This window comes from Dermochelys coriacea, chromosome 11, assembly GCF_009764565.3.
Source record: "Dermochelys coriacea isolate rDerCor1 chromosome 11, rDerCor1.pri.v4, whole genome shotgun sequence".
NCBI lineage: Eukaryota > Metazoa > Chordata > Testudines > Dermochelyidae > Dermochelys > Dermochelys coriacea.
Window position 1 is genome coordinate 79,116,508 of NC_050078.2, and position 25,377 is coordinate 79,141,884.

The following is a 25,377-nucleotide window of genomic DNA, read 5'->3' on the forward strand; positions in this document are numbered from 1 at the left end:
CATCCTTCTTGAATTGTGGACATTTTGTTCCAGCAGTGATTTCACCAGACATAAAATAACCTCTCTCCTCTTACTTAAAATTCCCCTGTTTATGCATCCAAGGATTTCATTAGCCCTGGGAGCTCATGCTTAGTTGATTATCCATCACAAACCCCAAATCTTTTTCAGAGTCAATGGTTTCCAGGATAGAATCCCCTGTCCTGTAAATATGGCCTACGTTCCTTGTTTGTAGATTTGTACATTTCCATTTAGCCTACTAAAATGCATATTGTTTGCTTGACCCAGCTGACGAACCAATCCTGATCACTGTGTTTTAATGACCTGTTCTCTTCATTATTTACCACTCCCCCAATTTTTGTGTCCTCTGAGTGGGACTAGCAAACCCTGGCCAAAATCATGACCCCACGTGCCTCCCCCACATGTTGCCTCTGTTTTGCAGAAGGGAAGGGGCTCTCAGGGCTTCAGCCCTGTGGGGCTTGGGGCTTCAGCAGGAGTGGGGATGAAGCCCCAAGCCCTGGCAGGTGCCTCCCACAGGGATGAAGCTGCAGGCTCCGGCAGGTGTGTCCTAGCTCTCGAACTTCTGGAAATTGTTGGATGCAGCTCGGAGTATCAGTAAGTTTGGCCATCCGTGTCATAGATAATACTTAAAAATTCTAAGGATGTTTTAGTATTGGCAGCATGAGACCTCCAGTGTATGTCACTCAAATTGAAGTCCCCCATGATCACGCAGCTTTTTTTCCTACACGTTGTAGATAGGTGCATAAGGAGCTGATCATCCTGTTCTCTAGTGTGATTTGGGGTCTGTAGCAGACACCAACTAATAGCCCATCTTGTGCTTTATCTGTTAGGATATTTATCCATAAGCATTCAAAAGCATTTTCTTGCTAGTTATTAGTGACTCACAAACAGGTAATGCCATTTTGATCTAGCGTGCAAGTCCCCTCCTCTTTTGTCTACTTGATCCTTCCTAAGCAGGTTGTAACCACTGATTTTAGTATTCCAATCATGCAAATCATCCCACCAGGTTTCAATAATGGCAACTAGATCAAATTTGTGCTCATAAATGAGCAATTCTCATTCTTCTTGTTTATTACCAGGCTCCTAGCATTATTGCTTAGGCAATTAAATAATTTCTTCTCTTCATTTTTTTGGCTCGTCCCTGATCACATCACTGGCTCTTCATTTCTCTCCACTGGCTCCTTCTCTCCACCACATAAAATGCAAGTGTTTGTCTTTAAGACCGATAGACACCATTCTGTCTAACAGATCTACTAGTTTATTGAGCTGTTGACCCCAGCCTTCACTTTGCTAAAATGCCAGCTTCAGTTGTCTAATTATTCCCTTGTCCCTCAAACACTTCCAGGCTTTCTCCCATACAGCTCCCTGTGCGTGCAGAAAACTTTCTGTCAAAATTCATAAAGTTGTCACTTTATCTTTTCATAAATAGCTCATTAAAACTTACCTCTGCTGTGATGGCTACAAATCACTGCCAGCTGGCACTGGTCAGGCAAGTGGTGACTTTTGACTTCTGCTTCGCTAATAAACTGTATTCATTTTTATTCATCTCATCCATTCAATTCATCCCCACTCCATTTATCTTTTTGTCTACCTGTTCCATCCTCTGTGACATGTAAATTGAATCGTGAGCTCTTTGGTTGTGGGGCTGTAGTCTGAAGTCTGTACAGTGCCTAGCAGAGTGGGGTCCTGAACTCTGTGTCTCTGAAGCAAAGTCATTAAATGCTTAGAAATCCTGCTGAGCAAACCCTGAGCAGGTCCTGTGTGTCTCAGTGGGTGGTGCTCAGTCAGGGAGTCCTAGAAAGCTAAAAGTATTGTGTATGATCTTTGCACTCTGCCACTGCTGCTCGTAACCCTCACACAGCTACTTTTTAGCCATCAGTGCCTGCATCTTATGCTGCAATTTAAAAAACGTTTCACAAAGGGCCAACTATTCACATCCATGAGCCTTGATGAACTCTGTGACTGCATATGGCTGCTGTTTTCTGGGGTTCTTGGCTCAGTCCCCTTTTCCAAATTCTTTGTTTTGTCCTTTTTACCTTACATCTGACTGTTTTCTTTGTATGTGACCCACAATGTGTATTTGAAGTCATGTTTTTGTCACCACTCCCCTCCATTGAGGTATGTGTTCTGCTCCTGTGGATCTACACCAAAATCATTTATTTGGTAATTCATTGATTTACAGTTCAGTATACTGTCTGCACAACAGCATTCTTCAGTTTCCATCATGATCTCTGCAATACCTTGACAACTGAGAACTTTTACACATTCTCAAATTTACTACTTTTTGTGTGACTTAACCTGGGTGGGGAAAAAATAGTGACATTCAGAAATACATTCCATATACTTTCCAGATTCTAAAACAGAATGAAACACTGTTAGAAAAATACAGACTACTAGTTCATATTGCAACACACAATAACAAACAAAAAAATTCTACAGTATGACATTATACGATAGAGGACCACAAGGTAACAGAGAAGGCAGTGGGAAAATCACTTCCTATAGTGGATTTAGACACACCACTCTGGCAGCTCCCCACCCAGCCAGTGGCATGTGTGGTTCATGGCTTCTCAAAGGTGTAGTGGGACTTCAGGATCTTTAGTGCCCATTCCAGTTGTAACCCGTTCAGTTTTGTTTCCTCTTCCTTTCTACTGGTTAGATCTTTTTTGTTTGTTTGTTTGTTTGTTTTTCTAACTGTTGTCTTAAGGTATAGCCATTTTTTTCCAAAAAGGCATGGCCCTTCCACATGTATTGAAAGGTTCCCAGCTTTGTATGGCAGCTGAGGGTACTGAGCAGTAGATGTGGACGTTGTTTGCCCTGACTTGTATCTGAGCACCTACATGTGTGCCGATCATGTAGTGTTCATCAGTGCACAACAAGCTCATGATGAGACTATTGTATGTAACAAAGTGCTTCCTGGGTAAACAGCTCTCAACAGGGAGCCCCAAAGTACCAGTGTGTTTGTGGAAGGAATACCCTTTCACATTTTGAGAGAACTGATGTGATTCAATCTGGTTATCTGTTGAATGACAGGCTAGCTGTCATTTTGCAGTCTCACAGAGGCTGAGTGCTGGTGCAACTCATCAGAGGATTCATTACGGCCTTGCTCTATCTGTACCCAGCAGATACTGTACATGGGGGCAGAGATTACAATGTATGATTCAGACATTTAAAGTGTCAGCTGCTCTGTTCTCCCTCAGTGCCATTATTTGCATTAGACCTTCTTTCCTACGTTACCATTTGCTGCTCTTCTTAGCTGCTTATCTGGGTCATCACTTACCGTTTTTTATCCCCTGCTACTGTGTTGCTGCTTTGGGATGTTCTTACACGTTCGTGCAATGGTACGTGAGGAGACAACCACCAAAAGTAGGAAATGAGGTTGCTGTTTAGATACTTTTAGAGGGTGTGACAGTGGCCATGTTTTTCAAGTGTAGAATGTGACAAGAGATGATATGCATGAAGAACAAGCAGTGTTACTCAGCCCTTTTTCATCAGCCTTAGCTGTCTTTCCTTGTCTGAGTTGTTAATATGGGGAGAGACAAATCTTTGTGATTTGCAGATATTTCACAACGATTAGGGACTGCTCCGCCAGCTAGGCTAAAGCCTAAGTTCTTTGTGTGGGAATTGAGACGTGCCCATATTTGGGGAGTCCATTGCACAGTTCCATCCAGCAGTATTGTGCTCTGTCGTAACATCTGTATGAGTGCCAGAGCTTCTTCTCCGCCACAGTGGGTCCTGCACTTCCATTTAGCAGGCTGGGGTATTCCTCTTTTCTCTCAGGATCTTCCACACGCCCCTGGGTTTACTGTCCTCACCCTGCCGGAGCAGGGTTCCTCCCAGCCTCCGTGACAGGGGGAGTCGCAGGGAGCCTCTCAGTCTCTGGTTGCCCCTCCAAGCATGGTGGCAACAGACCAGACACCCAGCTCAATCTCTCCCCTCTGGCAGGGTCTCTTCCCTCAGACCTCCTGGGCCCAGAAGGGCCGTCCTCCCTGTAGGGCAGGGATCTCCGGTCCTTTGCCTCTGTACCTGCGTGGCTTCTCTCCTAATGCTTGTCAGTGTCATCACTGCCTAGCTATCCAGTAGGTCGCCTTCCTCCCTCAGCTCCTATCGCACACCCCTATCTGTCTGGAGGGGAGGCTTTTAACAGGTTCTGGCAGGCTCTTGATTGGCCCCAGGTGTCATAATTAACCTAGAATAACCCCTGTTCAGCTACCAAGGGAAAAAGAACCTGCTTATCCGGGGGCGAATATATCTGCCTTCCAGCACTCTCCTGTAGCCGTCTGGCCTGACCCTGTCACATATGAAATGCCTTTGGCTGGTGGTTTCCAACTGCAAGCCAAGTTTTTCTGGAAGATCCATCAAGTTGTGGTTTGGGACAGGTTGGGTGGTTAGGTATGGTAATGTTAAAAACTAGATCTCCAGCTTTGTAGCTAGGAGACCCAGTTTGTTGACTTGGCAGTATTCTTGAGGTTAAGAACTGAACTGGGACTCTGGTCTGGATTCAATGCTGGGCCTCGAGTAAAGCTTAAATTTTCTGAGGAACTTCCATAAAATCTGTTCATGAGTTTCTGAATTTGAATCATTTAACATGGGTCAGAAAAATTCACATTCCGCAGCTTGTGATTTTTGTAGCTTAAAAACTGAACACTGGAGATAATAGACATTTTTATATGGTGAGAGTTTATTTGGAGGTCTTTCTGGCATCATGTAATTATTTTGTTAACGAACAAAAAGTAGGAAAAAATTGGAAGCATTATTCATCATAATCAGATCATTGGAGAATGTGTTCTCTGTTGCCTACTGCCATTCTCTGGTACAGTATGCAGAAATATTTTTGCATAGTTAATGAGATTAATACACCACCATCTTTTGTCATTTGCACACAGTAGTGCTTCCTGTATTGAAAGTAGTGGCTATTATGGTGCACAGGGAATGGATTTTGCTAGCCCAGTGGCATCTGTGTTTTGTCAGAAAAGATGATTTTCAACAGAGAACACCTACATAGTCAAAGACCTGGATCTTAGACAGATCAGTGAGTTTTTTTGGCAAGTATCCTGTTCATCATGAAATTGTTCTGCTGGCACAAGAGCCTCCCCACCTGAGTTGGCTGAACATTTTAAAGAAGGTCCTGGTCTTTGTGAAATTGTTCAGGAAATTCAGTAGTAGAGTTCCTGGGCTGGCTGAATGGTTTTGCAAAGAACAGGATCTGCAACAAATCAGAGACGAGTTCCGTTGTGCATGTGCCCAGCTGTCTCAATAGCAAATCCTGTTCTTCATAAAAGAAGCCATAGTTGTATTAGATATCTTGTTTTAATCTATTGTCATTATTCTTCATAACTGAATCCTTATGTGCAATGGATAGCCAGTGAAAAATATGAAAAAGTTTAGTTTTCAAAAAGGACAAATAACAAGTAGGCCTTAAATTTGCTTGATATATCCCTGTCCTCTGCTTTGCATATATGACTACTGGTGTTCAGACTTTATTGTCAGTCTCTATAACGACAGAACCAGGACTAAAGCTAGCAACAAATGCAGTTTTCTGTGAGTTTTAGCCAGCGCCACTCAGCAAGACTCTGGAAAAGTTCAAAGAGCTTAGGGTTATGGCCTGCAAGCTGGACTCATGTCCTCCTTGGCCAGTAAAGTCAGCCAGGAGGAAAACAGGCATTGAGAATTCTGCTAATTGTCACATTATTTCTCATCACTCAGTTTCCAAGGAAGATTGTTGAGAAGGGTTGTGGTGAGTCAACTCTGACAATGTCTGGAGCCCTTTGGTTTCCTTGACCTATGACAATCTGGTGTTAGATCTGATTATGTTCAGGTGTTCATGTTTTTTCTTTTAGATCTGTCAGCAACTTTTGGTACTGTTGACCATAAAGTATTCATGACATGCCAATGGCCCTGTCTAGGGTAGAGAGAACAACTCTTGAGTGGTTTTGAACTTCCCTGAGAGAACTCACAGGGTAGTTGTGGACAAAGGCTTCTTAGTCCCATGAGCTCTCTTATGGATGGGACCTCAGGGTTCCATTACTTCACCTCTCCCCTTGTGTGTTGGGTATATGTGATCATTATGTGAGATAAGGTGGAAGTAGAACTGCATTGTCTTCAATATGCCCATAATAAACAACTCTCTCTCTCTGTTCTGTCACATCTTGATGATGTGGTCTGTCTGCTTTCCCAGTGTCGAGCCAAGATGTAGCTTAGATGTGAGGTAGCTTCCCAAGGCCCAGTCTGTCTGTATAAGAAAAGATGATGATGATAGTAGGCTGGAGAACACTATGAGAGAAATTATGGAGGTTATATCCATTCTCTCAATTGGGAGAGCATGCTCACCATTGCATGGTCAGATTCACAATTTGTGGGTCCTGTTACATCCTCTACTGCTTCTGGATGTCTAAGTGGTAGCTGTGGCCAAGAATGCCTTTTTGCCACTGCATGGTTGGCTAGAAGGTTTCAAGCACTCTCTTTGAACATGGAACTTCCATAATCTTCTATGCCATTTTCATCTCCAGATTGGATTACTGCACTGTATTCTGTGGAATTACTGTACATATGAAAACTATTCAGCTACTTCCAAAAGCTGTACTATACTTATTTAGCAATATTTTTCACAAATAGCATCATTGTTCCATAGTCAGCGTTAGCTTCCAATTTGTTTCCAGGTGAAATTCAAGATGTTGATTTTGACTTACAAACCTCTAAATTCTGTGTTTTCTGGATACCTTAAAGACAGCTTCTCTCCTCACATGATGATATGTTGAGATCAGCTGTGGTGCTGGAACTAACAATCTCGAGATTTAAACAAGCTGGTGGTAGGTCATTTTCAAGGAGTTTTCCTTAAATCTGCAACTAGTCTTCACTCGCAGTCTGACAGACCATAAGTTTGTTGACACTCAGGGCAAATTGCAAAGCCTTCTCTATTATTCCAGGCTTTCCTGAGGATTAAAGGGATAATACTTCTTTATTTTCGATGGCCGTCGTTGAATTTTATGTTGAAATTGTCGATTTAAAAATTGTATGTTTTTGTAATAAAACAAAAAATAAAATAATGTATATTCACCTAAAGCTGAGGGAAGGGCACATTTTTATAATTGTGAAAAATAAATAACTATTTCTGGTGTAATAAAATATTTTTATATGTTGGTCAAGATGACCGATTTTTGTTGTATTTTGGTCTTATTTTCAGGCCCAGTGTTTAGGTCACTGAAATTAAGTATTTTGGAGATACAAGGATAAAAGCATGGACTCTTGTTTAGGACTTTGAAATGATGTATGATGAGATAAAAGCATTGAATCTTTCTGCCATTTCTTTGTTCATCCAGGCCCAATTTTTCAAAATTGTCACTACTTTTCGGTCTTTCAGTTTTTAGGTTTTCAGTTTTGGGTCCAAGAACCAAAGCTCCAGTTGAAGTCTTTAGGAGGTGTTCTGCTCAGCATGCTGGAAAATCAGATGCTAGATATCTCAAGCAGGGCACCAAGAGTTAGTGGACACTGGGAAATCTTGGCCCTAATCAGTGGAGGATAAAAAATTAACAGTGTGGATGATTTTTTTTCATCCATCATATTAAATGCCAACATTTAATGGTTGTTTCTTGTTTGATTCTCTCTAACATGTATTTCTGTGATTCTGCAGGTTTTAGCTGATGCTGTTGCACGCTTGGTTGTGGATAAATTCAGTGATCTGACTGATAATTTCACATCTCCCCATGCACGTAGAAAAGTTCTTGCTGGAATTGTCATGACAACAGGTAAAAAACCTAATCAGTACTACTTTTAAGTGTTCAGATGCCACGGTGATGGACACAATATAAATATCTAGATAGTTAGAAAACGTTTGTCTTTACGCTTAATTTTTCTTTTCTCAAACTGCTCTGGGACATTTTTTAATGCATAATCATAATGATGGAGTAAATAATAGAATAACTAAAGTCAAGCCTTTGCAAGGTCTTTATTGTAGGCACTGCAGCAAAGTTCTTCTTCAAGTAATATCCCTTTAGGAGCTCCACTTCGGTGCGCATGTGTCACCGGTCGCTTTCTATCAGAGATTTTCAATAGCAGTGCCCCTTCTGCCCACGCACACTCTGTGCACATCCTCATGGTCTGTACTGAGGATATATAGAGCTGCAAAGGCAAACTGCACTCAGTTCCTTCTTGATTGTCTTCAGCCTGAGATGGAACATCAAGCATGCCTGCTTCACTTACATGTAGTTAGTTAAACATAGTTTTTTCTGTTTCTTAGTTTAGTTATAGTATTTAGTTCAGGGAGTCTGTTGTTGGTTTTTCCCCATTTGTTCTTTCCCCGCTTGAGAGGTTGTTCTGGAATATGGGGTATGCCAGGATCTCCAGGCTTTGAGCACTGTCTTTCCTGCTGGGAAGCTATCCTAGTCAGTGACAGACAATCTCGGCACCTCCGTTGTTTGGGAGACATCCATATATGAGTCAAATATAAGATCTGCTTCTCCTGCAAAAGCAGATCTTGTAAAAATAGAGAAATAAAATTGAAATTGTTAATGATGGAGCAAGACTGGCCACCAACCCGGGCTCTGAGAATCCCCCGTACACAAATCTCCAAGCATATTTAGTGCCCCTCTACCTCTGGATCCTGGTCACCAAGACCCTCGATGGATACAGCACCTGCTTCTGCATCTGTGGTACCAAGAGGCTTGTGCAGTAAGACTGTGTGTTCTGACAAGAGGAGCAGGAATGTTAGGTCTCCTACTAAGAAGTTTCGTTCACCAATCGAAAAAATTGTTCTGGAGACCTCAGGTCCCGAAAGCTGTACTGTTGAGAATTTCAGTGGTTCCAGTACCGTGAAATCATCTAAGTCTTCCTCTAAAAGCCACTCTAACAATAAGAAAAGGAGTACTTGTGGCACCTTAGAGACTAACAAATTTATTTGAGCATAAGCTTTCGCGAAAGCTTATGCTCAAATAAATTTGTTAGTCTCTAAGGTGCCACAAGTACTCCTTTTCTTTTTGCGAATACAGACTAACACGGCTGCTACTCTGAAAACTAACAATAAGCTGGATTTGGTGCTGAAAACTTGTTCAGCATCAGCTGGTCATGTCCAGTCTAGTAGACATTCAACTTCAAGGAAGTCTGCACCATCAGACGCTACTGTATCTTTGGTATCTATACACTGTCACTGACTGCTCTATTGCTACTGCCTGAGTCTGAACATACTCAGTGGAAGCATTTAGTTCCCACAGCATCGATGCAATCTAGACAAGTCCCTGCCTTGGTACCATTGTCAGTCTCCACAGGATCCTTCTCAACTCCCCTTCACATATCATCACTGCCACAGGAGTTAGATAGTCAAGGGATCTTTTTATGTTGGGGTCTCCATTACCTACTGGTACCGTAAAGTTATCTGTACCATGATCTTCTGTGTTACAGACTTCACATTTTTCATCAAGACCTCCTGCTTCACAGGCATCAACCATCTAGGTTGAAAGTTATCACCTTCTCTGAAATATATTGAGGATGATTCTTCTGACTCAGGTTTCATTTCAGGGATCTCCTCTTTACTCTACAAGTAACTATCTGCTACTTAGAGACTGTTGGGGACAGACATCCTTGACCCCAATTTAGTTGGTGTGACCAATGATGGGTGCCTTCTCTTATGCTCTGAAGCCCTCCCAGTGACCTTATTGGGATCCCTGGGCCCTATATCACTAACAGTTCTTAAAGGTCCCAAGTCCCTCTCAGAGAGAGCACAGGTAGAGGCATTCTCCTGCATCTTTGCTACCACCTCATCAACTTGAGCCATTAGAGTAGAACTTTGAGGAGCAGGAGGCAAGGGCTGACAAGGAGGTAACACTTCACAAAAATATTTCTTCATCATTGCCAGATGAGGCTGTAATGCCTCCACCATCTTCCATTGCAAATGATTTTAGACAGTTTTAGGAGCTGATGAAGGACATTGCAGATATGCTTCAAATTCGTGTAGAGGAGGTCCAAGACACTCATAAGCTCCTGGACATCTTACATACTTCAGTTTTGTCACATGTGGCCCTTCCTTTGAATGAGGCTTTATTAGAGCCTGCTAAGACCATCTGGCAGACTCAAGCTACAGCACCCTATAGTTGTAAAAGTGATGACAAAAAATACTGTGTTCCAGCCAGGGACTTTGAGGGACTTTTTTACACTTGTCACCAAATTCTTTGGTCAGAGAAGCAGTGAAAGAACATGGTAGACATGCAAAGTCTATCCCTTAAAACAAGGACCAGAAGTGATGTTATCGCTTCGGTCACAAGAGTTAATCCTCAGCAACATTACAGTTCAGAATTGCTAACCACAAAAAGTGGATGTCAAATTATGACTTCATTAATTACAATAAATTCAACAGCTTTACTGAGCATTTACCAAAGGAGCATCACGAGCAATTTAAAACCATCATAAATGAAGGTCAGCTCTCAACAAGAACATCATTGCAGGCCTTCTTAGATGCAGCTGATACTGCAGCCTGGTTCATTTCCACCACAACTGTGATGCGACAAGCATCTTGGCTCCAATTGGCTAACTTTTCTATGGAAGTACAGAGTACTGTTGAGGACCTTCCTTTTGATGGTGTCAAGCTGTTCTCTGAGTCTGCTGATGAGTTTCTTCACACTTTGAAAGGTTTGATTTAAACTCGTAATCACCTACTCTACTAGAGCCTACAGTCTCACCCTCCTTTCCCACCTCCCTTTTGGATACCGTGTTTCCCATTTCCAACCTACATGGGAGAGAATAATATCCAACAAATGGGTTTTGGAGGTCACAGTGCCTGATTATTCCATCCAGTTCATCTCCATCCTTCCCTCCTACCCTCCTTCCTCATCCCTTTTCAGGGATCAATCTCATGATCAATTGCTGCGATAGAAAGTTGCCTCTCTTCTATGCTTAGGGCCCACAGAACTAGCTCCAGTCCAGCACAGGAGAAAGGGTTTCTATTACAAGTACTTACTGGGTCCCAAAAAGAATGGAGAAGGAGACCAATATTAGCTCTAGTCTAAAGCATCTAAACAACTAAGTGAAACCACAAACATTCAGGATGATGACCCTTGCAGCTATAATTCCTTCTTCAGATTCCAAGGATTGGTTTGTGACCCTTGACATGTATTTTCATGTCACAATTCACCCCTCTCACAGCAGGTTTCTTCATTTTACAATGGACAGGTTCGCAACCCTAAAAAATCTAATTTCAAAGGTTCAGGTAAGTCGTTAAAGCTCAGCAAGAAATTGTCTCCAACTATTAGAGGTTATGGCAGCTTGTACCTTCGTCACCCAACGCTCCTGGATACATCTTCAGTGCTTCCAGGGATGGCTCAAGGCAGTTTATATGCCATACAACCAGTCAAGACAAACATATGTCTGTTCCCCGTTGTGTTTTGGACTCAGTCAGTTGGTGGAAGGACCCCTTTAAAGTATGTGCAAGAGCCCCTTTCATGCAACCTCCTACTACCATCATTATAACATTAGATATGTCCCTTTTGGGATGGGGAGCATATCTAGGGTATCACAGCATTCAGGATAAATGTTCTTCTCAAGAGTGTCCTTTTCAACCTTCTAGAATTGAAAACAGTCAGAAATGCTTGCACTCATTTCGTTCCAATGATGAGAGTCAAATTTATCAAGGTCATGACAGACAACATGGGCTGCATGTTGTACGTCAATTAACAGAGTGGGGCATGCTCTTCCTTGCTTTGTGCCAAAGGAATAAAACTCTAGAATTTGTGCTTCTTACCTCCCAGGTATACAGAACACCATGGCCAACAATCTCTGCAGGCACTTCTCCTGGACTCACGAGTCCTCAACAGCATATTTCTAACCAGGTGGGGCTTCCAGAAGTGGATCTCTTTGCCGCCACCATCAACACAAAGTGCAAAAAATTCTTCATGGCAGGGTGGGACTCAATTGAAGCATCCCTAGAAACACTGAAGTTGTAATCAGGTGTGCTAGGTTACAAAGATACAAGCTGTCACTAGAAGATGCCTTCCTTATTTCAGGGATGAAGGGCTGCCTTTATGCATACCCACCCACACCATTGCTTTTGAAAGTACTGAACAAGATCAAAAAGGACAAGGCTAACATCATTTTAATTGCATCAACTTGGCCAAGACAAGTGTGGTATCCTTACCTGATTTGACCTCTCATCCACTGCTGAGAACTCCAACCAGTTGCTTCCTGTTGTCTCAGGATGCTGGTCAGACACTTCATCCCAACAGGAAGTTGCAGGCATGGCTCCTGGGTGGTTCTTAGGAATAGAGACTTCCTGTTCAAAAGAGGTACAGCAGGTATTGTTAAACAGTAGAAAAGTATCTGTGTGATATACTTATTGTCAGAAATGGAAGATATTTCCCCACTGTGTACCCATCAACAAGTTTTTCCTGTTCGCTCTTGTCTTTCCACCATCCTTGGCTACCTGTTGGAATGTAAAAGGTCAGGTCTTACTATGATGTCTATCAAGGTTCTCTTGGTAGCTGAAACAACATTGATACTTCTGTGAAAGGTTTTTCAATTTTTGCTCACCCCACAACATCAAGATTCCTCACGTCACTGATTAATCTTTTTCCATAGCTTAAGGAACCTATCCTGATATGGGACTTGAACTTTCTCATTAGTTCCCTTATGAAACACCCCTTTGAGCCATTAGTTACATGTGTGCGGCTTCAACTATCCATGAAAAAAGCTTTCTTGGTGACCATCGCTTCTGCCCAGAGCATCAGAGAACTGGGGGCTTTAACGGCAGATCCTCCCATCACTTTACAATATATTACAAGGAAGAAGTCTCATTTCGACCACATTCTAAGTTTCTACCTAAAGCGTCTTCTGAATTTCATATTAATCAGACCATTCACCTTTAGTTTTTTCCCCTAAACCGCATCAGGCTAGGCTGGAAGCTGCCTTCCATACCTTGGATTTCAGAAGGGCATTAGCCTTCTATCTGAACAGAGCCAAACCATTCAGAAAGTCTCTCAGACTGTTTGTTTCAGTTGCAGACAGATCCAAAGGATCCACAATCTCCACTCAAAGATTTGAGGTGGATCTCTTGGCTTACTATCTCACGTTATGATTCTGCCAATATTCAGCCTCCTAGATTGTAAGCCCATTCTACAAGGTCGCAATCTACTTCTGTGGCATAACTGGAAGATGTTCTAGTTGCTAAATTTGCAGAGCTGCAACCTGAACTTCAATACCTATTGTCTCCACGCACTATTCTTTTGTTCATTCCACTAGATCAGATATGTCGATTGGCAGTGCAGTTGTGTTCTCAGTATTAGACTCTGCTACAATGCTCTCTCTTCCCTGTGGGGATAGTGTTTGGGAGTCACCTGAATTGGAGCACGCATAGGGTCGTTTCTCCAAAGGAGGAGAGGTACTTGCCTTGTGCAGTAACTGGAATTCTTTGAGATGTGTGTCCCAATGGATGCTGTACTGCTTCCATTCGTCCCCTCTGAATCGGAGATTCCTCTGCAGAACTTTGCAGTAGAAAAAGAACTGAGGGTGATTTGCCCATGCAACTCTGTATATCCTTGGTACAGGACAAGAGGGGGTGTAAATCACAGGCACAGGCTTGAATTGGCACTGCTATCAAAAATCTCCAGTTGGAGGTGGAGGTGCATGCGCATCTGAAGTGGAGCACCTAGAGAGACACATATCTTAAAGAATTCCAGTTTCTACACAAGGTGAGTAACCTCTCCTTATTCCTGCAAACACCTCTCTTTTTCACTGAGCTGTTTCACCATCTCCAGATAAGTTAAGTGAGTCTTCTGAGACAAACCACATTCTATAAAATACACAAACCTTTTAAAATGCACTCTGAAAATAATTATCAGGATGGTAAATTCATATATATCATTAGACTTGCATCTGAAGAAATGGGGTTTTTACCCACAAAAGCTTATGCCCAAATAAATCTGTTAGTCTTTAAGGTGCCATTGGACTCCTTGTTGTTTTTATTATACTACAATACATTTCATACATAAACTAGGTCATGTACAGTTTGCCTTTTAAATCTTTTCAAGTTTGCATTTTGTTTAGTTATTGTTATTGTGGTATACCTGATTCTTAAGTATACTTGTACTTAATACAGAGATTACTGCAGTAAAATTACTTACTTGCAAACAGCAGCTGAACAGATTTTAATTGCAACCACTGAATCTCCTGATTCAGCTAACAAGAACATTGCCAAGTATATACAAAGTACCATCAGTGTCTGAGCTTCTGTTTTCTGCTCATCTTATCAGTATAAGGATCTAGTCAGTTTGAATGAGAGATGTCCTTTGCAGTCCTGATCACTTTTGAAATTCATTTTATTGCCAGTTTTATGAATTATTAGTAAAGAGTCAAGCCTCATAAAGGAGAAAAACTAAAACTGAATGTTGTAATATACAAAATCCCAATGTGTCTACGTATTACACAACAGGTAAAACAAACAGAGTATCTGCTCTACACTGATTGATTTAAAGGCTTTTAGATGGTTGGCTTGGGCTATTTTTTGTTTCCTTTCCCACATACATTTTATTTTGGGCTGGTTTTAAATACAAAATCTAACTGGGGTAGACTCAACAGAATGTATGAAAAATAGGGGAACTACCTGTCCTGAATGTCAAAGGACATTCTGTAATATGTCATAAAACCTATCCAATAAGGAGTTTCTAAGAAGTATTTGGTCAGGTAGCAATTATGTTCCCAGGCAATAACCATGCAGAGCACCGTATATGTTTGTATCACAGTATGGGGTCAGATTCTCTGCTGCACCAAGATATATAGTTGATGCAGGAAGACCATCAAGGAGCTGGTTTATGGTTGCCTAATTCTCAAGCTGATCCAGCCCTAACCTCATACAGAAACTAACTATGATTAAGGAACCAAATACCTGTGAATTGCCAGAGCTCCATCTCTCCCTCTCCCCGTCCTTGACGTATACCCTCTTCAGGGGTTCTCAAACTTTGCACCGTGACCCCCTTCTGACAACAAAAATTACTACATGACCCCGGGAGGGGGGCCAAAGCCGAAGTCCAAGTCCCACCGCCTCGGGCAGGGAGGCCAAAGCCCAAGCCCAAGGTCTTTAGCCCCAGGCAGGGGGCCTGTAACCTAAGCTCTGCTGTCCAGGGTTGAAGCCCTCAGGCTTCAGCTTCTGCCCTGGGTGGAGGAGCTCAGGCTTTAGCTCTGGTCCCAGGCCCCAGCAAGTCTCAATCAGCCCTGGCTACCCCATTAAAATGGGGTCACACACCACTTAGGCGACCTGACCCACAGTTTGAGAACTGCTGCCCTACATGGAGGAGAGATGGAAGCAGCTGGCATAGAAGTTGGCTCTGCTGGCTGTATGTGAGAATTCCTCTCTTCTGGGAACATAGCAGGTGTCGTTTGCCAGATGTGGTCAGTTCCTTGTTCCTTTACAATAAATCAAGCATTACAAAGGAACCAAATCACAAATGAAAATGTGGCCCATGATTTTTTACCTTAAGTAAAGGAGTTTAGTGTTTTGTCCTTTCTCTGTATTTTTCATGCAGTTGTCTTTTATTTCTTCCAAAGCATAGACTGTCATCCTAAGAGACAATACACAAGATATTTTGCTAAATTTGCATATTAAGTTGTAGTGTGCAAAGTTATTATACCGAAATCAAGTCTTTGGATGTGCTATACAGCTCTGTTTTGCTATTCAAAATGATTAACTGTTCAAAAACCTGGTTTGCCGGTTGCATTTTTAAAAATCTAATTATATTTTCCTTGTGGTCCTCCTATTTTACTTCCCAGGCATGCTTTCTAGTTTCTTTTAATGGGTCAGTGCCTTATAGTAAGACTAATTAATAAACCAGACATGATCTTCTTAAATGCTACCTGGGGGCATGGATCAGCACTCATCTCACCCTCCCCGTCAGTAGCCCACCCAGGCAAGGAAAGCTAATAATCCAAACGATGGACCAAGTCTGGTGATGAATCCTGGTCATGTGCCACCTGAGGCATGTTGCCATATGCTAAGAAGAAATGATACTATCTATCTCCATGGGGCCAAGTTCTACAAACTGGAACTTAGCTTTCTATCACTCTGTCCCAGAGGAAATCTCCCTTTTTTACTAAGAAGTCACTCTAAATACCACAGAAGGTTACTTTCTAAAATAGGTTATAATAAAATTTTGCTCCATATGAATAACTTGATATTAGACCCTATTCTTTAAGTTTTCCCCCTGTATGGTTAATTTTAAAATATGTTATAAAAATTCTGAATGAATAGAATTGTATGAAATCCAGAGACTTAAAGTACTGGTTACAGCCAAGCGGAGTGTGCGCGAGTGCTGTACCTTTCAAGCCTAATCTGCACAATCATTCCACCCATTCTGAGCTTCTGTTTCACAGAGCTTGGCAAATAGTTTGGCAGTTTTGTGAAAACGCACATGTGTGGCTAGTATCAGACCAAATTAATTCAGTATTCCCAGGCACCCTGATTCTGGAATGAGGTTTATCCCAGTGAAGCCATGGACCTGCATGAAATCCCATTGAAGTGGTGATCCATCAACAGAACAAAGGAAAACTACAAAGCATGTAATAGTCTTGCTGACTTAAATGGAACTACTCACATGCTTAAAGTTGAGCACTTGTTTGAATGGTTTGCTGGATTGGCATCTAAAATTGTTGACTTTAAATCACTTGGGCTAAGTATGTTATTTGTATTGAAACTTGAAACTAGGTAACACTCTTCTTTGTAAGGAAAACTTTTCCCGGCTGTACCAGAAGATTCATGAAACTGGACTGAGTTTTGGAATTTCAGCGTAGATTCATTCCCTCATCTCACTTCCATCTCTCTTGTCCTATCAAACCTTAGTTTGTCCCCTTACTTTAAAGAACTTTCTGCAGTTGGCATGGTTTTTCCCCACCCACTCTTTCCAGGATCTTCAAGAGGCACCAAAGGATTACTCCGCAAGACCTACTATCTCCTGAATTCTGGAAAGGGTCTTTTGGGTTGAGTTCCAGAATTCACTTGGGGTATAGTTGAGGCTGTGGAACATTGGGATCAAATTTCAAATGTGGTTTGAACCTAAAGCAAATCTGAAAGAGCTGACCCCTATGAATCTATGTGAACAAATTCCACCTCTTCAAGTTCACTATATCCATGCAAAGCTATGCCAAAAGGCTTTAAAAAATCTCTGATAATTACCAAAGCTGCGAATTTCCCCAAGACACTAGGAATATCACCTTATTCCTGCAGTAAGTGCCATGGGATCTTCCATCAGTGTAAGTTACCAGAGTTACCTTGACTTTATATCTCATCCAAAAAATTGCATTTCCAAGAACATCATGCCTGCTATCATTGTGCTGGAATATTAGTTCAGTACTAACTGAGGAAAGTGTACCATCTAATGATACGGTCTCCCACAGTATTCTTGCCAGCAAGTTAAAAAAGTGTGGATTGGATGAATGGACTATAAGGTGGATAGAAAGCTGGCTAGCTTATCTGGCTCAACGGATAGTGATCAACAGCTCGATGTCTAGTTGGCAGCTGGTATTAAGCGGAGTGCCCCAGGGGTCTGTCTTGGGGCCGGTTTTGTTCAACATCTTCATTAATGATCTGGATGATGGGATGGATTGCACCCTCAGTAACTTCGCGGATGACACTAAGCTGGGGGGAGAGGTAGATAAGTTGGAGGGTAGGGATGGGGTCCAGTGTGACCTAGACAAATTGGAGGATTGGGCCAAAAGAAATCTGATGAGGTTCAAAAAAGACAAGTGCAGAGTCCTGCACTTAGGACAGAAGAATCCCATGCATTGCTACAGGCTGGGGACCAGCTGGCTAAGCAGCAGTTCTGCAGAAAAGGACCTGGGGATTACAGTGGATGAGAACCTAGATATGAGTCAATAGTGTGCCCTTGTTGCCAAGAAGCCTAACGGCATATGGGGCTGTATTAGTAGGAGCATTGCCAGCAGATTGAGGGAAGTGATTATTCCCCTCTATTCGGCACTGGTGAGGCTACATCTGGAGTATTGTGTCCAGTTTTGGACCCCCCACTACAGAAAGGATGTGCACAAATTAGAGAGAGTCCAGTGGACGGCAACAAAAATGATTAGGGGGCTGGGGCACATCACTTACGAGGAGAGACTGAGGGAACTGGGCTTATTTAGGCTGCAGAAGAGAAGGATGACGGGGGATTTGATAGCAGCCTTCAACTACTTGAAGGGGGGTTCCAAAGAGGATGGAGCTCGGCTGTTCTCAGTGGTGGCAGATGAAAGAACAAGAAGCAATGGTCTCAAGTTGCGGTGGGGGAGTCTAGATTGGATATTAGAAAACACTGTTAGGAGGGTGGTGAAGTACTCGAATGGGTTACCTAGGGAGGTGGTGCAATCTCCATCCTTAGAGGTTTTTAAGGCCTGGCTTGACAAAGCCCTGGCTCCTGAGGTCTCTTCCAGCCCTAATCTTCTATGATATGTGACAAAGCTCTGTCCTTGCATCCGTGGGTCCTGCGTTTCCTGGCGGATTTTGCTAGCCTCAGAGGCTCCCTGTGACCCTCCAGGTAACCCTTCTTTCTTTAGAGACAAGGATCACAGTTTACTGAGCCATTTTCATCATAAGCCAGCGAGGGAGGTGAGGAGAAGTTATCCTTCCTTGCACAGTCTCTGTTGTCTCTCAGTCTCAGTGATTAATCAGGGGGCAAAGGTGGGTGGGGAGCCCGGGCCCACCCTCTACTCCAGGCTCCAGCCCAGGGACCCTAATAGTATCAGCTATGGTAGCTGACCTTTTATAAACATGACATGAACAATTCCCTGGGCTACTTCCCCCACAGCAGCCCTCACTTCCTCAAGCTCCACTTCACCCTTACCTCAGGGCCTCCTTCCTTGTGCCTGATATGGTGTGTACTACTCAGCCTCTCCAACTGCACAACTTCCTCCCACAGCTCCTGACATACACCCCCACCTGACTAACTGGGAGGCTTTTAACTAGTTTCAGCCAGCCCCTGATTGGCTTCAGGTGTCCCAATCAACATAGCCTTCTCCCTGCCTTCTGGAAAGTTCTTAATTGGCCCCAGGTGTCTTAATTGACCTGGAGCACCTGCCATTTAACTTATCCTGGTTCCAGGGATTTGTTTAGCCTGGAGCTAATATATCTATCTCCCACTACTCTTCCATAGCCATCTGGCCTTGCCCCGTCACAGATACTATGATTCTATGTATTCTTGCCATAGAGGTCGACTCCTCCTGCAAAGAGGAGCAATGGAGCCAGTCCCTGCAGACCTTTAGGGCACACGATTCTACTCCAACTAATTCCTCATACCCAAGAAGAAGGGAGGAAGGAGACCAATCTTGGATCTCCGACACCTCAGCCAATTCATTTGAAAATCGAAGTTCCGCATGGTCACGCCTGCGGCAATTCATACCTTTTAGTGACTCACCTCTCACAACAAGGAGTCCTTCTCTTCCTTTATCTAGATGATTGATTGCTGGTGACATGGTCCAGAGCAGAAGCTCTTGAATTGGCATCCCAGCTCCTTCTATTCCTCTCAACCTAGGAGTAAGCATCAACACAGAAAAAATCAACTTTACACCCTACACTATCTTTAGAATTCATAGGAGCATGCATCAGCATGGTCTCCACACACGCTTGTCTCCCAAAAGACAGATTCCTGAGCTTACTGAACCTGATCTCCTTAGTAACTTCCAGCCCCTTGGTATCAGCCAGAAGAACTTGCCTTTCCCTCCTCGGTCACATGGCAGCATGCACCTACGTCATGCACTTCGCTCGCCTGAGATTCGTCTGTCGCCAGCTCTTGCTGCAGGGAGTCTACTCTCCCATGCACCAGTCCATGGACACCATTCTCAATGTTCTACCAGAATTCCTCTCTTCCCTCTGATGGTGGTCAAACCCACTCCACATTTGCTCCAATATGCCCATGCTCCACAAGTGTTACAATTATAATGGATGCATCACTCAAAGGCTGGGGTGCCCACAAGGGAGACCACAGGATGCAAGGCACTTGGACCACTCGGGAAGCCAGGATGCACATCAACATCCTGGACAGCAGGATTGTCTGGCTATGTAGACTCCCTCCTCAGGCCCTATGCTACCAGCACTCCCAGCTATCTTCGAGACACCACTGACTTCCTGAGGAAACTACAATCCATCGGTAATCTTTCTAAAAACACCATCCTAGCCACTATGGATGTAGAAGCCTCTACACCAACATTCCACACAAAGATGGACTACAAGCCATCAGGAACAGTATCCCCGATAATGTCACGGCTAATCTGGTGACTGAACTTTGTGACTTTGTCCTCATCCATAACTATTTCACATATGGGGACAATGTATACCTTCAAATCAGCAGCACTGCAATGGGTACCCGCATGGCCCCACAGTATGCCAACATTTTTATGGCTGACTTAGAACAACGCTTCCTCAGCTCTCATCCCCTAATGCCCCTACTCTACTTGCGCTACATTGATGACATCTTCATCATCTGGACCCGTGGAAAAGAAGCCCTTGAGGAATTCCACCATGATTTCAACAATTTCCATCCCACCATCAACCTCAGCCTGGACCAGTCCACACAAGAGATCCACTTCCTGGACACTACGGTGCTAATAAGCGATGGTCACATAAACACCACCCTATAACAGAAACCTACTGACCGCTATTCCTACCTACATGCCTCTAGCTTTCATCCAGATCACACCACATGATCCATTGTGTACAGCCAAGCTCTACGATATAACCGCATTTGTTCCAATCCCTCAGACAGAGACAAACACCTATAAGATCTCTATCATGCATTCTTACAACTACAATACCCACCTGCTGAAGTGAAGAAACAGATTGACAGAGCCAGAAGAGTACCCAGAAGTCACCTACTACAGGACAGGCCCAACAAAGAAAATAACAGAACGCCACTAGCCATCCCCTTCAGCCCCCAACTAAAACCTCTCCAACGCATAATCAAGGATCTACAACCTATCCTGAAGGACGACCCATCACTCTCACAGATCTTGGGAGACAGGCCAGTCCTTGCTTACAGACAGCTCCCCAATCTGAAGCAAATACTCACCAGCAACCACACACCACACAACAGAACCACTAACCCAGGAACCTATCCTTGCAACAAAGCCCGTTGCCAACTCTGTCCACATATCTATTCAGGGGACACGATCATAGGGCCTAATCACATTAGCCACACTATCAGAGGCTCATTCACCTGCGCATCTACCAATGTGATATGTGCCAGCAATGCCCCTCTGCCATGTACATTAGTCAAACTGGACAGTCTCTACGTAAAAGAATAAATGGACACAAATCAGACGTCAAGAATTATAACATTCAAAAACCAGTCGGAGAACACTTTAATCTCTCCGGTCACACGATTACAGACCTGAGAGTGGCTATCCTTCAACAAAAAACTTCAAAAACAAACTCCAATGAGAGACTGCTGAATTGGAATTAATTTGCAAACTGGATACAATTAATTTAGGCTTGAATAGAGACTGGCAGTGGGTGGGTCATTACATAAAGTAAAACTATTTCCCCATGTTATTTCTCCCCCCCACCCCACCCCCCATTGTTCCTCAGACGTTCTTGTTAACTGGCCCACCTTGATTATCACCACAAAAGGTTTTCCTCCTTCCCCCCCCCTTCCTGCTGGTAATGGCTCATCTTAAGTGATCACTCTCCTTACAGTGTATATGATAAAACCCATTGTTTCATGTTCTCTGTGTGTGTATATAAATCTCCCCACTGTATTTTCCACCGAATGCATCTGATGAAGTAAGCTGTAGCTCACGAAAGCTTATGCTCAAATAAATTTGTTAGTCTCTAAGGTGCCACAAGTACTCCTTTTCTTTTTTGCGAATACAGACTAACACGGCTGCTACTCTGAAACCTGGAACTTTGAGAGGTACGCAAGGCATGCCACATGTTCTTAATAACTATCTTTTCTCATCATGTCCTCATTATGTCAGACAACACTACTACGGTTTACTACATAAACAGGCAAGGGGGCACGCAAGCACTATGTGTGGAACTGGTACATGTCTGGAAATGGTGCATTTCACATCATATCCTCCTGTCGGCAGTCTGCCTACTGGGAGCTCAGAATGTACTTGCCAATGCTCTCAGCAGAAACTTTGTAACCCACCACAAGTGGGAATTGCATGATGTGGTAGGTGCGGACATTTTCAGCCACCGAGAAACCCTGATCAGGGACCTCTTTGCATCTCACCAGCACCAAGTGCATTCAGTACTGTTTGAGGGGAGGACTCAATGTCCACTTGCAAGGGGACGCCCTGATCATCAACTGGTCGGACCGGATCAGCTATGGTTTAATATAGTGCCCTCTATTGCCACATGTTCTGCACAAACTCTGACGGGCGAGAGCGACGGTCATCCTGTTTACTCCATATTGGCCTCCCCAGTTCTGGTTTCCTCTTCTTCTTCACATGTCAGTGTCCATCACTCCTGCTCCCAACATTCCCACAGCTATTCATGCAACACAATGGCGCACCAAGGGCACTTCATCTCACAGTGTGGTATTTGGATGGATGCCTCTCCTAACGCAGGAATCATAGAATCATAGAATCTCAAGGTTGGAAGGGACTTTAGGAGGTCATCTAGTCCAACCCCCTGCTCAAAGCAGGACCAATCCCCAACTAAATCATCCCAGCCAGGGCTTTCTCAAGCTTGACCTTAAAAACTTCTAAGGAAGGAGCTTCCACCACCTCCCTAGGTAAAGGGAGGTAACACATTCCAGTGTTTCACCACCCTCGTAGTGAAAAAGTTTTTCCTAATATCAACCCTAAACCTCCCCCACTGCAACTTGAGACCATTACTCCTTGTTCTGTCATCTGCTACCACTGAGAACAGTCTAGATCCATCCTCTTTGGAACCCCCTTTCGGGTAGTTGAAAGCAGCTATCAAATCCCCCCTCATTCTTCTCTTCCGCAGACTAAACAATTCCAGTTCCCTCAGCCTCTCCTCATAAGTCATGTGTTCCAGTCCCCTAATCATTTTTGTTGCCCTCCGCTAGACTCTTTCCAATTTTTCCACATCCTTCTTGTAGTGTGGGGCCCAAAACTGGACACAGTACTCCAGATGAGGCCTCACCAATGTCGAATAGAGGGGAACGATCACGTCCTTCGATCTGCTGGCAATGCCCCTACTTATACAGCCCAAAATGCCATTGGCTTTCTTGGCAACAAGGGCACACTGTTGACTCATATCCAGCTTCTCATCCACTGTAACCCCTAGGTCCTTTTCTGCAGAACTGCTGCCGAGCCATTCGGTCCCTAGTCTGTAGCGGTGCATGGGATTCTTCCATCCTAAGTGCAGGACTCTGCACTTGTCCTTGTTGAAGCTCATCAGATTTCTTTTGGCCCAATCCTCTAATTTGTCTAGGTCCCTCTGTATCCTATCCCTACCCTCCATCGTATCTACCTCTCCTCCCAGTTTAGTGCCATCTGCAAACTTGGTGAGAGTGCATCCTCCAGATCATTTATGAAGATATTGAACAAAACTGGCCCGAGGACCGACCCTTGGGGCACTCCACTTGATATTGGCTTCCAACTAGACATGGAGCCATTGATCACTACCCATTGAGCCCGACAATCTAGCGAACTTTCTATCCATCTTATAGTCCATTCATCCAGCCCATACAACGCTCACAGACAATCTGAGTCATCCTCTCTAATAGCAGAAAGGAGTCCACAAGGTGATCCTGCTAGGCCAAATGGACCTGTTTCACTACCTGGGCCCTACATAGAAGTCTTGACCCCGAGGCCATGGGCATCCACATGCTATTAGACTATTTTCTCTCTCTCAAGACCTTAGTGCTCACTCTCAACTCCATCAAAGCAGCCATTAGTGCCTTCCACCCTCCCGTGGAGGGGCACTTCATCTTCACCCACCTCTTGACTACCACATTCTGGAAGGTCCTTGTACACAAATACCCATCCATCCAGACTATCGCTCCTCAATGGAACCTCAACTTAGTCCTCACATCATTAATGAACTCCCGCTTTGAACTTTTGGCCTCTTGCCCCCTTTCTCTTCTTTCTATGAAAGTAGCTTTTCTGGTCACCATTACCCCTGCAAGGAGGGTTGGTGAACTGGTAGCTATGATGGAAACCCTCCCTTTTACTACATTCCATAAAGACAAGGTCTCAATACACCTGCATCCTAAATTTCAACCAAAGGTGGTTTCCTGCTTCCACCACAACCAACCCACACACGTGCCTGCTTTCTTTCCCAAACCACACGCCTCAAATGAGAAATGGCAGCTCCACTCCATTGATGTACGTAGGGCCCCTGGCCTTTTACGAACAAAGAACAATGTGTGGTATATGGTGTATTTCCCCCCTTACTTCTGTGCTGCTAGTGGTGGCGGTGCTGCCTTCAGAGTTGGGTGCCTGACCAGCAGCCGCCATTCTCTGGCCACCCAACTCTGAAGGCAAAAAACCAGAGAACTGCTGTTACAAGAAATTTGTCACACTGTCACACCACGTGATGGGGGGGGGGGAGTTTCAACTTTAAAACACTATACAGAACAACAAATCTTTCAGTACATCATAAAAGACGTTACTTCCTAGAGGTTGTCTCTTATATCTAATCTGTCCAGATGGTTTAATACAATGCCATGAGAAAGGATCATTTATAGATCAGCTTTCCTTCTTGCTGGTCTGTAATTGCAGAGTTAATATTTTAAAACAAACAAATAGGATAAAGACTTATTTTACCTGTTTTGTTTTTGTATTTGTAATTTTAAAAAAAGTGGGAGGTAAGTAATCTAAAACAGAAGTGCACTCTTTCACAAATTCCAGTAAAACAGGGTGAGCACTCCAACACCTACTACAGGAATTTCCACGATCCGTAGCTGTGGAACTGGAGTCTCAAGAGATTAAGGCTTAAAAAATATATTCACAATAACCAGTCAAACAGAGTACAGCGCTTGGTTCGCCTGGGTTCTCTTGTTATAATTGTATAGCAACCACCTAGCAACTTCTATGTTAGCTAAAAAATAAAAAGCAATATATAAACAAGTGCAAAAACCATGGCATAAAGGATATAAAATTTGGACATGGACATATATTGTCTGCTATTAAACAGTCTTTACAAAAATATTTGATTAGGCTAATCAGTATTATAAAAGATGATTCCAGTGCTTATTCTGAAGAAATTATCTTTATTAGGAATTAATTTGTAGGGTAGTTGCTGTGCAAACTCTAACATTCTAACTTTAACAGCATTACACATCTACAATTTCTGTCTCAGAATCAGCAAGAAAACATGCTTTATCTCTCACAACATGTGCTGTATATAGCCAACAGGAGTCTGCCATATGTGATTTTACTTTGGGATAAAAAAACGGTATGGCAGAGCATAGGGTCGTTCTTTATTCCTCA

At 43.3% G+C, this 25,377-nt stretch overlaps 1 protein-coding gene across 9 annotated transcripts in view; it reads left to right on the plus strand.

Annotated features, from left to right (window-relative positions):
* ADARB1 (adenosine deaminase RNA specific B1) overlaps positions 1 to 25,377 on the plus strand; it is a 277,982-nt gene that overhangs the window by 208,201 nt on the left and 44,404 nt on the right. For all 9 annotated transcript variants that reach the window (XM_038421053.2, XM_043505834.1, XM_038421051.2 and 6 more), the window contains one exon: positions 7,649 to 7,763. In XM_038421053.2, the coding sequence (XP_038276981.1) occupies positions 7,649 to 7,763 (115 nt within the window). The remainder of the gene's footprint in view (positions 1 to 7,648; positions 7,764 to 25,377) is intronic.